The sequence below is a fragment of the Schistocerca americana genome, chromosome 1, assembly GCF_021461395.2.
Source record: "Schistocerca americana isolate TAMUIC-IGC-003095 chromosome 1, iqSchAmer2.1, whole genome shotgun sequence".
Classification (NCBI taxonomy): Eukaryota; Metazoa; Arthropoda; class Insecta; order Orthoptera; family Acrididae; genus Schistocerca; species Schistocerca americana.
The window spans coordinates 563069923-563084841 of record NC_060119.1 but is presented as its reverse complement, the minus strand read 5'-3'; the positions used below and the strand labels follow the sequence as shown (position 1 = coordinate 563084841).

The following is a 14919-nucleotide window of genomic DNA, read 5'->3' as shown; positions in this document are numbered from 1 at the left end:
ACTTCCTGAATGCCATCACTTCAATAGAAATCTTTGCCCTTCAGCAGTTGAAGAGCATTCCCACCACCTTCTGAGGAGGTTGTACCAGCCATCTCCTGTCTTATGCATACATGGGATAGCCAAGAAAGAGCCTACCACTCTAATGCACCCCCCACTATTGTCAACCTCTCATAGCTCACCTACCATGCATTGCTGATTTACACCACCTTCCACATCCCCAGAAATTACTTCCATCCTCTATGAAACACACTCCTCTTGAACACTTGTCATGTAAAGCTATTGTCAACCTCTTTCCCGTAACCCTGACCTCTACACAAGTCTAAGTATTATCTAATGGCCTCACCTTAGCCCCAAACCTAAATTCAGCCATGCTGGTCTTGTGAAGGCTCTTTACCCCTTTATTCTTTCTCTGCAGTGGGAACAGTTCTTTGTCTCATACCCCAGTGACAATAGCCAACAGCTATTCCACACAGAAAACAGTTTCAGCCTCCATTTCCTCTCCTATTAAGCTTTCAGGAATTCTTTACTTCTAAACTAACATCACCTTCCTTCTCTAAATTCCTCCCCATTGAATACAGCATCACTCATAGACCTCAAAACCAATCCAGATCTTATCGCCCATACCACAGATGAAAGGCTTCACCATAGTGACTAATTAGTTCCATCAACTTTTTGACACCTCTACTTACAAATACTATGACCATGATCCCATGCCAGAAGTCCAACATGATCTCCAGCAGCTCCCGTGAAGGCCTTGGGTCCTTCCCAAAACCTGGCATTGAATCTATCTCCCTCCTCACTCCAGAAACCCCCGACACTCCTATCTTTTATCTATCCCCAAACCCTACATGTTCTCCCTACTGTGGCTTAGTACAATGCCTCCACAGAATGTACCTTCAGCATTGTTAACCCACACCCCCAAACTATTGTCTCTAACTTTCCTTCCTACATTCAGGACACTTCTCATTTCCTTCACCACCTTTTGACAGCTCCTGTCCCACCACCACCACCACCACCACCACCACCACACTCCTTGTTTGTCACTGCAGATTCAGCACCCTTATACATAAACATTCCCATGCCAATGGCCTTGCAGCCATGGAACACTACTTGTCCCAATGCCCTTGTGATACCAAACCAACCACATCGTTTGTAATCCTCAAAGCCAACCACATACTGACCCTCAATTGTTACACTTTTGAAAACAAAATCCAGGTACTGCCATTGGTACTCCCATGGTACCATCTCATGGCAACTTATTTATGGGCCATTTGGAGGTATCCTTCTTATCCAGTAAAGACCTAAAACTTCTTATCTGGTTCAGGTTCATTGATGAGATGTCATGATCCAGGCTCATGACGAGGACAACCATTGTTCTTTCCTTCATAGCATCCACACCTACTCCCAAATATGTTTTACCTGGTCCTTCTAGACCCCACCTCTCAGATGGCTCATTCCATTCATATTAAGAGTGCCAAAAGCTCACAACACCTCCACTTTGACAGCTGTCACCCATCCCATGTCAAGAAGTCTATTCCTACAGCCTCACCACCTATGGACAGTGAACGTGCAGTGGAAAGCAGACGTTGTCAACATACCTTAATAACTTTACCAGATCCTTTATTGACACACGATATCCTTTACACCTCATCGTGTGCTCTCTCCCCCTCTGACCCCAATAAACCTGTTAACCAGCTATTGACTAGCGCTTCTCTGATCACCCAGCATCAGCCTGGCTTTGAAAAACTCAACGACATCTTTCATCAGGGCTTAAGCTATGTAAGGTGTGGAGTATCCTACCCAAGATTCTAAAAACATCACCCAAAGCAGTGCTCCGCTGCCCACCCAACCTACAGAATGTCCTTGGCCATCCCTGTTCCACTTACTCTACCCCATGGGTTATTCTCTTGTAGACGGCCCAGATGCAAAACTTACCCATACAACCACTCTCTACTCACATTACTGGCCAACAAACTGTGGCAAATTGCAGACTCCCTACCTCCCAAGTCCATCAGCTCAGGCAACTCTGTTATCAGTAATTGGTCTTGCCCTCACCGGAGGATTGTGCATTAGCATATCTGTATACTTGTATGTGTGTGTGTGGGGGGGGGGGGGGGGGATATTGTAGATCTGGAGCTGTCAAAAGCTAGTGTGAATACTGTTTTCTGTTATGTGTTTCTGTATGCCATGCATCAGTCAACTACAGGTGAATGATTGCCTTTTGTTTATTTTACATATTATTCCATCAATGAATTTCAATTATTGTTATAGATAAATGCCATGGATTTAAAAATATCTTGATACACACCTTGTGGAATTACTATTTGCACCTGCTTCTTTTAATTTTACTAACATATAATATATTGTCAGTGAACTTGTGTCAAAGGAGTATAAATTCCAAGCCTTCAGCAGTACTTTCCATTGGCTTCATGAGAGAAATTAGTTTACTGAAGAAGATAGGAATGCACAGGTTTATTATACAGTATCGTTGTTCTCTCTGGTACCAGTGGTGATAAGCTCCCTTCTAATCACAAGTTCCGCACAGTGACATGCAGACTCTTGATATCAAACACCCACTTCCACACTTCACCAAGTGAATAATTTGTACCTTTATTAGAGCTATTAAGAAGCATTGTAACTAGAATGATAGCAGTGGGCATCCCTACATCATTTATATTTGTGGAAACCCGTCATTTCTTTGACGCTCAATAGCTTTCCTGATGAAAACTATGGAAAATGATTGGAATTTTAAACAACTTTCCGCAAGCTCGCCAAAAATCATTTTATTTAGGAAATATGAGTACTTTGTTGTTATTGTTGTACGTCTTACTGAAGAAAAACACTTGTTAACAGAAATGTTTATTATTTACATTTTCATAGCAAACTGGAACACCAAATGAGAAGATTGCTAAACTAATATTTATGGAACTGAATAATGCTTGGAGTGAATTTGAAAATGATGCAAGTCAGCAGCACATGTTTGCAAACTGAACGGCTATCTTCCAAGAGGCAAAAAGAGTCAAAACTGTGCCGATAAAGAGTGCAATAATAACTACTTAAAAGGATGGCTGCATCCTTTCTTTTCCTGTTGTGTATGAATCTGCCATGCTTTTATATAATTGTTTTAAGTCACTGTTATTTTGTCTTGTAGTTTCATTGTAGTTGACTCCCAAACTAAAATTTTTGCCCATTTTGCTGTGATGTGATATGTCCCATATTTTGATCCTATAAAATACTTATCAGAGGTTAGCAAACTTTAATAAATTATTTTTGAGAGAAGCGTATACATAAGTTAAGGTAATCTTTACCTTGCATAATACACCATTTTAAATTGATATTGGGATATATATTTGTTGTTAAATTATATATTTATTCTTAATAATGAATGAATGACAAACGTTAGGCACAAATGTGCTCACAGATATTAAAAACAAACATTCCCCTGTGTAATTAACTGAAATGTACTTGTATATTTGAGCAGAATGTACTGTGTAAGACTAAAAAGTAATAGTAGTAACCAGGTGCTGAAATGGCAGTCATAGGTTCAGAAATGTGGCAACAGGTCATAAAATTAAAGTGAAGCTTTGAGTAACTTGCCATTGGAACAGTTAGAACAGTATTAATTGTTATGCTCCCCCACTATTTTTGTGCATGTGTGCCTGTGAAGTCCTCTCATTGTTGGGATTTTCAAATTCCACATTGTTGCACATGTGAAAAGTAATTAGTTTCACAATTTTTATTGTTGAATTTCAGACTTTTGCTGCTAATATGTACGGTTTGAATTTCCAAAATGATTTTGGAATAGTTGGTTGTACTGCTGTGCAATAAACATTTTTAAGAGCTACATTTTGTTTATGTGCTAGTCTAAACTATTTCAGTAGTACGGGTTTGACCGGAAGCTTCAGATATAAATTTTAACAATAAATCAACTATTATTACATATTTTGTTTGAAAAAAAATCTGGAAACTGAACATAAATTTCGTTTTGCTATCCATTAAATTGTATATTATAAATGTTTAAGGAAATGGTTTGCTGTTTATATGTGAAGCAGATCTAAAACTGAAAGTCTGACAATATGTAAATTAAATCCACTGACTACTGGGCTAAGTATAATACTCATTAAAATTTGTAACAGCAGTTGATGGTAAAAAGATTGTTTCTTTGTAAAATACTTTCATGTTTCCACACCCCCAAGATAGTATACATCATAATATATTTTAAAAATGTATAAAGTAATGATTTACAGGCTTATATTAAGCCCGTCCTATGTATCACAGTAGCCTAAGTTGTTTACTGTTTTATGTAAATATTGTATTTATTGCTACACTGTTGTCCATAATGTGTCAATTTTATTTGATAGATTGTTTTAATTGATTTTGTAGGCCTGCTCTTGTAGCACAGCAGTGAAAACAATAAATGATTACAATGCTAATGTGCTGGAAACATAGATTTTTATTTATCCAGGTATCCTTTGTGACTGAAGTATTGCTCATGTGTCATACACTATGTATTTTAAATCACAGCTGAAAGGAAAAGCAGAGAACCAGTTATGGTGTACACAGATATCAGTGGGAGGAAAAGGTTGCTCTTGTATTGGATCAAGAGCTACAATGTGTGGAAAGGATTAAGAAGTAATATTGACCTGGAATTAAATATTCAAATACAAGAGGCAAGCTTTTGGGTAATGTGTAGAACAATAATAAGAGCTGAACTAAAGCCATTTGGTCTATACAGAAATGAAACATAGATACAGGCAAAAAACGCACTGTACACCCGCAACAGATGCACAGCAAGTAACAGATTACTGCTCTTTTACTCTACAATATACTAGCAACAAGACGGATCTTGTATTGATCAACAGGCCAGACCTTATCGACACCATCATAGAGACGAGTTTTAGGGATAATGTCATCATAGTGATTATGGTTACAAAAGTTAATAAATCAATCAAGAAGGCTAGGAAAGTGTTTCTGCTTGTTAGCATCTCACTTACACAATGAATTGACATCACTTAGCACCAGTAATATGGATGTAGATAAATTATGACTCAAGTTTACATATATTGTAACTCAATGGTCTAGAGAATTATGTGCCTGGTAAGTAGATTAATAACAGAAAAGCAGAGGCTTTTATTTATTTATTATGTAGCAAAGACTGCAAGGCTGCTACACACCGACATTCAAACACTGCTCTCCAGCATAAAAGAACAAACATGACACCAGCTGCATATGAATATCAAGGTATTTCATCACACCACTCGTCAATAGACCCTTGTACGCTGTACACATATGCGGGTCATGTTGATACGACATGAGCAAATGTCTGTCGTTCCACACAACAGTCTCTCAATGGTGATGAAGATTTGCCCCCATTTGTGAAATGCGTCTGCACATCTTCCATGCTCCATTCACAGGTGGTGCAGGATAGACCAAATTGTCCAAGGCTGGTCGAATCCAGGAGTTTCTGCTGGATGCAAGGCAGTTTCAGGCATTGTGGAAAACTGTTGCCAGCAGCTTTCCCATTCATCGATGGTATTGAATTTAATTTCTGTGAGATTCCTGGTTATGATGAGAGTGGAATGTCTTGATCTTAGCCTTTCTCACTCCACAGGGAATACATCGTTCAATACTGAAAGGTAGGTGTTATCAGGAATCTGGTATTTATGCAATAGTGTGCTCACATTTCCTTTTTTAACCGCCTTTGCCGACAGCTCCTTCCTTGAGGAATATCATTCTAAAGTATTTATGCAATAGTGTGCTCTTATGTCTGATATCGGGTAGTGGAATGTGGCTCAGGATAGGCAACCAGGATATAGGGGTAGATTGTGTTGACCTATTAACACTTTGCCATCCACACATCTCGTACAAATCTATTCGCTTGGCACCAGCAACACTTAATTCGGATTACTAGGCTTGTCGCCGGCCATTCTTGACATTATCAGGAGATTATAAATTGTTAAGTTTTACTAATCTCATTGTTAGTTCTCATAAGTTCTCAACCCTGTTCCCCTACTTTCATGAAATTTCGAAGATATACATACGTAAATAAATACAAAATTTGTTTGTTTCATATATTTGTTTATTTGCATTGTCTTTGGCACTTACTATTTCTTTTTCGTATGATGTGAAGAAAAACAGTCTCAAAAATGCAACGCAACCCCACAAGACTTGCACATAAAGTCTGTTGTTGTTCTTTTTTTGTTTTTGGAACATACATGGCAGTTTCTTCATTTTCCGAAATAAGTAGTAGTTGGTGTTGCTTTATGTGACCGGAAAGTCTGTCAACCAGGTCATGATGAGGCATATGCAATGTAGTGACAACTTCCAAGTTTTGCTCAGAAGCAGGTGCATGGTCTTTTATCCACGAATTACACTTTTTCAATAAAAAATCGTGAAATCAGACTCTTGTGTTCTCTATTGAAATACTGACACGTACGGAATGCATTAAATGATGTGCAGTTAAAGAGGTACATGCTAACCCTTTTTGACTATTTTATAGTTTTTCAGTATATAGGATGATAACTCAAATATTGGTCTGCCCAATCCACTCCTTTCATGTATTTGTTGTAGTGTATTGCACTTTCAGGTTTTTTCATTGTGTAATTGGTTTTTCTACATTTTCTTTGAGTGTTAGTCAAACTGTCATTATGTATTGTAGAGATCATTTGTATCATTTTAGTTTTCGAAGCTCTCCATATCTGTGCGAGTACTTCACGTTTCCGTTGATCACAAGCTTCAAACACATTGACTTTTGCGCACTTTACTTTTTCCAGAAATCCTCTGTTGTGCCATATCGTTCCACAATCTCTAATTTTCTTTTCAAGTAACTTCTCCTCAAGTTGTACACTGTTATAATTATCCATGTAGAGGTGATGCCACTTTCCTTAAGAAGGTGTCAATAGTAACATCGCGGTTTTTGTTAAAGGCTGTCCAACACCGGAATATATCTTGAATGAGGAACTGTATCCCGTACTCGAATCTCACAGCATCCGAATGAGTATGCCATATTTCATAATTATCGACAGATTGTAAACTTTAAAATTTAACCGTCCACACCACAGTATCATTCCTTCATCAACTGAAATGTTTTGACTTAGATTAAAAATTTCTTTAAACTTTTTGGAAAAATAATCAATTATGTATTGCACTTTGACAAGTCTTTCAGCATTATCCGGTTTATTGTTGTTGTCGTAAAAATGATAATATTTGTCTGAACTGGTTGTGGGACATTGTTTTGGGAAATGTCAGTGTATCTATCAACATATTCAATGACGAATAATCATCTTTCTTGCTTTTTTTTACAATTCCCATAAGGATAGCAAGCCCAAACCATTCTCTAAGTTCGGATCCCGTAATGTCAACAAATTTGCCATTTTTTTAAATCCAATTTCCTTCTGTTCTAAATTTGACTGTAGTACTTCTTGGTTTCATTGCTAATATATCCAAATACATCGTTCCCAATCTGTAATTCTACAGTATTCTCGATGCTCTCTGTATCTTTGGAAAATATGTTCGGAGCCAGAGATCCTTCAAATTTATTAATGGCCCTTGGTAAATCAAAGTCTGACCACTGTGCACTGTCTCCTTTGTCTGATACATCTGAATCAGTTGGCAACCGTAGCATTCGCCGAATTCTTCTTAGACATGTTTCACTATCTTCCAACGATTCTGCTTCGCTTTCACTTTTTTTTTATATCCAATGTCTTCTTCCCAGTCGGCCAAGTCATCCGGAACGTCAGACAAAACGTCCATGCATTCATCATAAATAATCATATTGTCTCTTTTATTTGCCATGATGAAAGGGCACAAGTTCTTATAAAAGCAAAAAACTTGTTGACGTGTGTAATTTATGGTTACCTAAACAAAACACCAACAGAATGCAAAAGATACTAAAGTGCTGTCGCTGGCACTGTGTGATACTATGCACACGACACCACTGTGGTGTCACCCGCTGTTGACCATTATTTCGGGCATGACACCACTGTGGTGTCACCGGATGGCAATGTGTTACCAGTAAGCATGGCTTTGTTAAGTTGTCCATCTATATTCTTTTACATTTGAACTGTTAAGACACACAGTATTAACCTTAGTGCTGATACTCGAGAGTGTTCGCTGACAATCCCCATCAAGTGCCACAGTGTTTATGGAGCACATTTCTGCATTAGAGCTTAGCAGATGTTCATATCAAGTGCTCCATAACAGAAAGTGTCCTATCTAATGTTATACCATGGAATTTTGGACGCATGTTATGAACAAGCTTGTCTCCATCAAAATAAGCCATCAAGGGCTTTGTGTGCCACTCTATTGGACAGGGTAAAACATGCAAACTTCTATTTTATTTGAGTTTCGTTGTAACCTCCATTTATGAAAATACCAGCATGCGACGTCTGGGTCATAATTTAGGATTTATTCAGTTGTTTTGAAGGTTTTTTATTTGGCTGCTACTGCCCAGTTGTTCGCATAGCCAAACTCTCTGGACAGTGTTGGAGGAAGGACGGATCCCTGTGGTAAGCCATTATTCAAGACCCTTGGACAATTAGCGTCTTTGTCTACGTCTTTTGCAGTAAACGCCCATTCAGCAAAATGTTGTCAATAAGTTTTGTTGTCCGTCTGCATGGAAAAAGTTACAGTAAGTCATAAAGTAGTCCATGCCCCTAAACCATGTCATGTGCTGCACTTACATCAAAGAAAGCAACTGACGTTTTATGATTCAATAAATGCTGTAAAGATCAGAAAATCTAGCTTGCTCAATAGAAATGTTCTGGAAGACTGCTGGACCAAGTCAATTGCATAGAATTCTTTCTATGGACTTATAAATAGTGCGCGATAGTTCTTAGGCTGGTCTAATGCCTCGCTACGATTTTTGATTGCTTCATTTTTTTTGGAGATTCAGAAACTTTAGATACAGTGAAAGTTCTTGAACTCGGATTGTTTGTTAGTGTTCTTTATGAGCAATGTAAGTTGGTGTCTTATATGAGTTTTAGCTCTTGGGGCTCTTGATGTGAACAATAAATGTCATGCGATCCTATTAGCTGATATATGATTGTTGCCCCTTACTTTAATTTTGTTTTCAGCCAACTTCCTTAGTAATTACCATGCTTCACATGATGTTTGAAAACCGAGTGACTCAACATTCTCTATCCACTTAGTATGTCTGGTTGTATTGAGGTTACGAAGTAGGTTATCCACTATTCCCAGGTCACCCCTTTTTAGAAAACCATCACATTCTTCTTCATTAATTTCATACAAACTTGGAATATATTGCTTTCAGTAACTCTTAGGGATTACTAATTTGCTGCATTTATCATAGTTCCAACAAGCCTCACGTAGTTTTCTGCTTTTAGGGGAATCCAACAAAGAAATTTGCCAGGATTTTTAGCCAAAACAACCCACTTTGTTTTCTTAAAATTCCAACTAGTTTCTGGAAAGGATGATAAGAGTGGTGTACCTATCCCTGTTTAAATCAAGATTAGAGTAATTTAGTCTCATTATTTGTTACAAAGCACAGATTGGGATTATACTCCTGTCTCCAAGATGGCTAATACAAGTGTTCCATTATCCTTTGCATCGGACACTGAATATAAGTTATTGTCTACTGCACGGTTTACAATGGCTTCACCATTTTCATGACTTTCTTTATACTTTCATTGAGTATGGTGACTTAAAATCTCCGAGTTATACAGGGTGTATATCAAGTCCGGGAACACTTTCAATTATTTATTACACAAGAACTAAACATTGAACAGATGTCATACATAATACATTATGAAGAGAAACTGTGAAAGTTTTTTTACAAACATTTGATATGCGAACCATGAGTGACCCAGTAGATGTCAATATGGTAATCAAATTCTTGCCATACCCATCCCACCACTGCCATACCTATCCCATCACTGCCATACCTATCCCATCACAGCATCATCGACTGTGGCAGTCGCTTCCTGTATTCTCTCCTGGAGCTTTGCTACATCACGTGTTAGAGGTAGTACATACACCAGATCTTTAGTGTGTCCCCACAGAAAAAAGTCACATGGAGTGAGCTCTGGTGATTGGGGAGGCCATTTCATGAAACAGCTGTGCCTGTCTGTAGCACGGCCAATGCATCGATGCAGCATCTCCGTGTTCACGTACCCATGAATGCTTCTGTCGCGAGTTCATGGGATGCACGAGAGATAGATTTCTTTGGACTCATTATGAATGTCTCTTGTATGCACCACATTCGCTTCATTCACACTGAGACATCCAAGTCTCTTTGCCAGGCACAAGCAATCCGTTGTAACGAATTTGTTGTGCCAGTAATAAATGGCCTTCCTTGTTGGTGGTTTCTTACAGTACTTGGTTCTAAACATCTGCTGAACAGCTGTAGCAGACTTGTTTTTGTCGAACTCCCAACACACACAAAGCTCACTCCGCACCTGAACTCGCCATGTTTGCGACTTGCACTGACTATCGGTAAGTTACCAACCTATGCTGTGGTGGTATACATGGGAAAAAAAAAAAAACAACTTTCAGGGTTTCTCTTCAAAATGACATATTTATATCTGTACAATGTTTGGTTCTTGTGCAATAAATAATTGAAAGTGTTCCCGAACTGTATGTACACCCTGTATGGCAAGCTGTTGTGGTACATAGTTAACCTATGGAGGCCAAGAGATGGCTAGAAGTTTTTTTTTTTATTAGTTACTGTTGGTTCTCAATTTTTTACTGTAGCTTCATGGATGCCATTGAGATCAGACAAAGAGCACAGATGTGCATTCTTGATTGATGATTGTAAGTATGTTGCCACTCCATAAGCACGATGGTATGTTGCTCCTAATTAGCCAAAGCTAGGAATTTTTCCTCTCCGATTAATTTGCTCTTCATTTTCAGTATGTTTCCTGAAAACATCATCAATGTTATAGTTTGATAAAATCTTCTCTAAGACTTGGCCTTTTGAGTTACCTACCTTCAATATTGATTTGACAGCCCTTGAAAACAGGAGCAAAGTTTACGGCAGGAGATTCCTCAGATAACTATGTGAATCCATGTCTTCTGACATTCATTTTAGCCAGAGCTTTGAGATTGTCTGGTTGAAGTTACTGTTCTTAAGCAGCCTTTAGGGTGGTGCTAAAGTCTGTACACTTTTGGTTCAATAGAGACTGTGCAAACGACAGGCAAAGGCTATTAGAGATACGTGCGTTTGTCAGGGTGCATACAACCAGGGATAACCGGTAAAAGCTGGGGAATTTTTTAGAATTCCGCAATTTTTCATTGTTTTAGTTTTCAGTTAAATTTTCGTAGTTTTGACTGGTAAGAACCAATACTCTGGCAAAGGGTACTACTGTATCCCGCTACTGCAGAATAATACTGCAGCAATAAAACATGAACGAGAGAAAAAAACGAAAATAAATCTTAAATTGCAAAGGAAATGCTCCATATACAACAAAACAGTGCTCATACAAGAGTCTGCCAAAAGCATAATGTGTCAAAGGCTTTAGGAAGACTATGAAATGCTGCATAACAACGAACTGCCTCCGATGAGCGTGATGTCACAATATTGTTTACATGAGATTCGTTTTAGCCGTTATGAGCGGGCTCATATGCATGCGCAATTGAGTCACGTATGAGGTAGTACGAGGGTAAGACGAGATTCATAACTTACTGAACAGCATGGCGGCGAGCTGGTACGACATGGGCATACAAAAACTGCCATAGCGTCTACAAAAATGCATCGACAGAAATGGTGATTATGTCGAAAAATAGCTAAATGCTTAAGCTGTAAACTGATGTAAACCATTGTAGAAATAAACAGGTCTATGTGCTTATAAAAAAAATAGGAAGCCTTACTTTTGGGATTACCCTCGCACCTTTTCCCGCTTCTGGCTACAGAAATGTGGCAGTTAGCTGTGTAAGCAGTCGCAGCAAGTAGCTAGATGCTACCGGGAGAAATTTTAGTCGCGCCCCCAAGCAGCCAGATTCACGCACACGCAGCTTTGTTTCACGAAGCGCCTAGCATCCAGCGCACATCTGTCTATCGATTATTCATATAATTTTGAAACGCATCCGTGTTGGTTTTAGAACAGTTTTGAACACATTCTAAGTTTATTTCTGAATTAATCATTCACGTTGATATTTGAATGCGTGCATAGTGTACCGGCACGTTATAATTACTAGCGAAATCCATAGATTCAGATTACCGGAGTGGAAATAAACAACTACAGGAATAAGAGGTAAGGAAGATTACGTATTATCTTCTCGGTGTATCCAAGAAAATGAAATTGACAGAAAATTTACCGCCATATCGCTACACTAGGAAGGGCCAGCTGTACAGTCCCTGGCTAGCAGCCGTTTCTGGAAATAGCGCGGAAAATGCGTTGTACGAACATGTAACAATGTCTAGCCAGAGAGTAGTCATGGGATAACTAAACCGGTGGCAGCTTAGTGAAGTTAACCGGCGAATAAGTTTTGACAATGGCAGGAATAGTTACAGAATTAGTGATGACAAGATTGTTTGTTAGAACAAGGAAGGAGAAGAAACGGATACATCACACAAAATACGGAACAATATGACAATTCCAAATTTATATAACATTTTCTTACTACTACTTTTCGATCTCAAGCTTAAGGAATTGGAGCGTATGAATGAAACGTGAAACTGTTTCCTAACATATACCTTTTGGCATGTAGTAGGCCTAATATTGGCATTTGATATTGGTACTTCGTGCATTATATTCTGTCGTGTTATAAAAATGACCGTTTGCGCCAAAACAGTTTCGATTATTTGGTGTGTGTTACAATTGCTGCAATAGTAGAAAGGCCTTTATTTTTTATCTAGCAGACACAGTCTTGGGTACTATTTGTATTTACAGCTTTAGATTTTTCACGAAGCAAAACTTTTGACGAACTCTGATGAGGTAATAGATTCTTCCACAGAAAGGGATGCACGCCATGTAAAGCTGTAACAAGAGTAGACAGAAAAAAAAATGCAATTGAAGAAATGTGTACTGCCTTGCTTGTCTCTTCTCTTTTATGTATCCTATATTTATTTTATTTCACACAAAGCACCACGTGTTGCCATTAAGGCGGGTCCACACTGAGCGCGCCGTGCCGCGCAGCGCTGCGCCAAACTGCTCTGCGCGCTCAGTGTGGACGGCGAACCGCGCTGCGCCGCGTCGTGCCGCGCCGCGCAGTTTTCCGGCAGTTGTCGGTACATCAAAGGAAGTGGCGCGTTTGCGCGCGCTCAGTTTAGACGGGGCTTCGGCTCGCTCCACCTTCAGATGAAGCGCGCTCTCCAACTGGAACACAGTGCGCGCCTCGGAGCGGCGCGGACGGCGCACTCCTCTCTGTTAACAGCTGTGCGCGGCGCGCTCAGTGTGGACCCGCCTTTAGACAGTCAGAGAAACGCTAAAGTCCGTTATCAATTGATGCCAGCCCTCTGTTGCATCCTTGATCCTATGGTTATCGATGTACGTTTAGCGGTTCTCGGCTGACGCTCTATGGATCACTCAAGGTATATTGATCAGTATTCAATGTTGAATATGTTAATGCGATGTTCGTCAATGCTGCAACATTTTCTGTCGGGGCGAAGGTCATTGACCTCATGTGAGCTAATAGGCAATAAAGAGTGCAAATTTTCTGAAGAGTTCTTGTTCTCCCAGTTACATATAATCCCATCCAGTATTAATTGAGAGTTTTTTTCTTTGTAAGGGCATTTTAATTTCCGCTGTCCTAAATATAGTTTGATGGCATCCATTACAAAATATACCCGTTGCAATTCCATAGAGCAAAACATAGTGACGTGCAATAGAAGAATGCTGTGTGAAGATGTGCGGCACCGCATTTTTGGCACAATTAAGACCAAATAACATGTCTTACATTCTTACATTTCTTCTAACTCGTATGTTTTATGTATCAGACTCTTCAGAAAGATGTGTGTACAAAATGAACATATTTCCAAAAATTAGATTTTTTTTTTTTTTTGACGTCCTCTCTCAAACGTTTGGGCGGGAGGTGGGGGGGGGGGGGGGGGGGGGGGGGGGGAATATCTTTGCAGTGGGGAATAGGGTAGTCTCTACGTGACCAGTGTTTGGTGATTTTGCTGTTTCTTCTTTGTTTAATGCTCTCACGTCAAATGAAAATAAAACGGATTTCTGTGGCCGGGAGCTATCAAGTGAATTAAAATACATTCACAGAATTACGGAAGGCAAAAATATGTTATTAGTTTCAGATTTTATTTCATTTCCACCTTTCTGAAAGTCAAGCATTAATCGCCTTGCAGAACAATGAAGTTAATTTTGTCGGTTTGCTCAAGAAATTTGGCTTTTATTAATTTTTTCCGCTGAAGCAGTCAATTGATTTGAAACAAAGTCTTTAATTACACACTATTGGCTAGTTTAAACTGTTTGCTGCATTTAAAGTGCACGTTTTCATCATCTAGCACGTGTGGCATTATGCCATAATAAAGAATCAAGAAAATGTACGTCCTGAAAACCACACAAAAGCTTAATATCAGGTCGAGCCCTACTTAATTGGGAATCTGGACATATGAATGTGCACTTTAAAAGTATGCAGTTTAAATGTGCACATTTTAGTATGGTTCACGAAATTCCGATGCTCTTGGAGCTCAGTTGATGTCTTGTGTATTATGACACAATGTAAGATCTTTTAATGTTTTACGATTATGAACATACGGGTTTCCTGCGTCACCGTAAATGCGCAAAAGCTGTGGCGCCTGTTATCTGGCGCTCTCTGGCAACTGTTGAAACGAACCTGTTTCTAACAGGTCGCGGGAAAATATTGCGAATGGTGGTTTGAAAAGCGTTACTTTAACTATGTGCGAGAATGAACAATGTATTTCTTAAATCACACAGCGTTTGATTCTTTTAAAAATAAACTCTCTTATGATGAGCCATTTAGAAGAATTTCGAGTCCAGAAGATCA

At 39.0% G+C, this 14919-nt stretch overlaps 1 protein-coding gene across 2 annotated transcripts in view; it reads left to right on the top strand.

The window, feature by feature from the left end:
* LOC124606438 (cyclin-G-associated kinase) overlaps positions 1–4444 on the top strand; it is a 246517-nt gene extending 242073 nt beyond the window's left edge. For both annotated transcript variants that reach the window (XM_047138423.1, XM_047138431.1), the window contains exon 24: positions 2881–4444. In XM_047138423.1, the coding sequence (XP_046994379.1) occupies positions 2881–2991 (111 nt within the window). In that variant the 3' untranslated portion in view covers positions 2992–4444. The remainder of the gene's footprint in view (positions 1–2880) is intronic.
* Positions 4445–14919: the final 10475 nt, after the last annotated feature.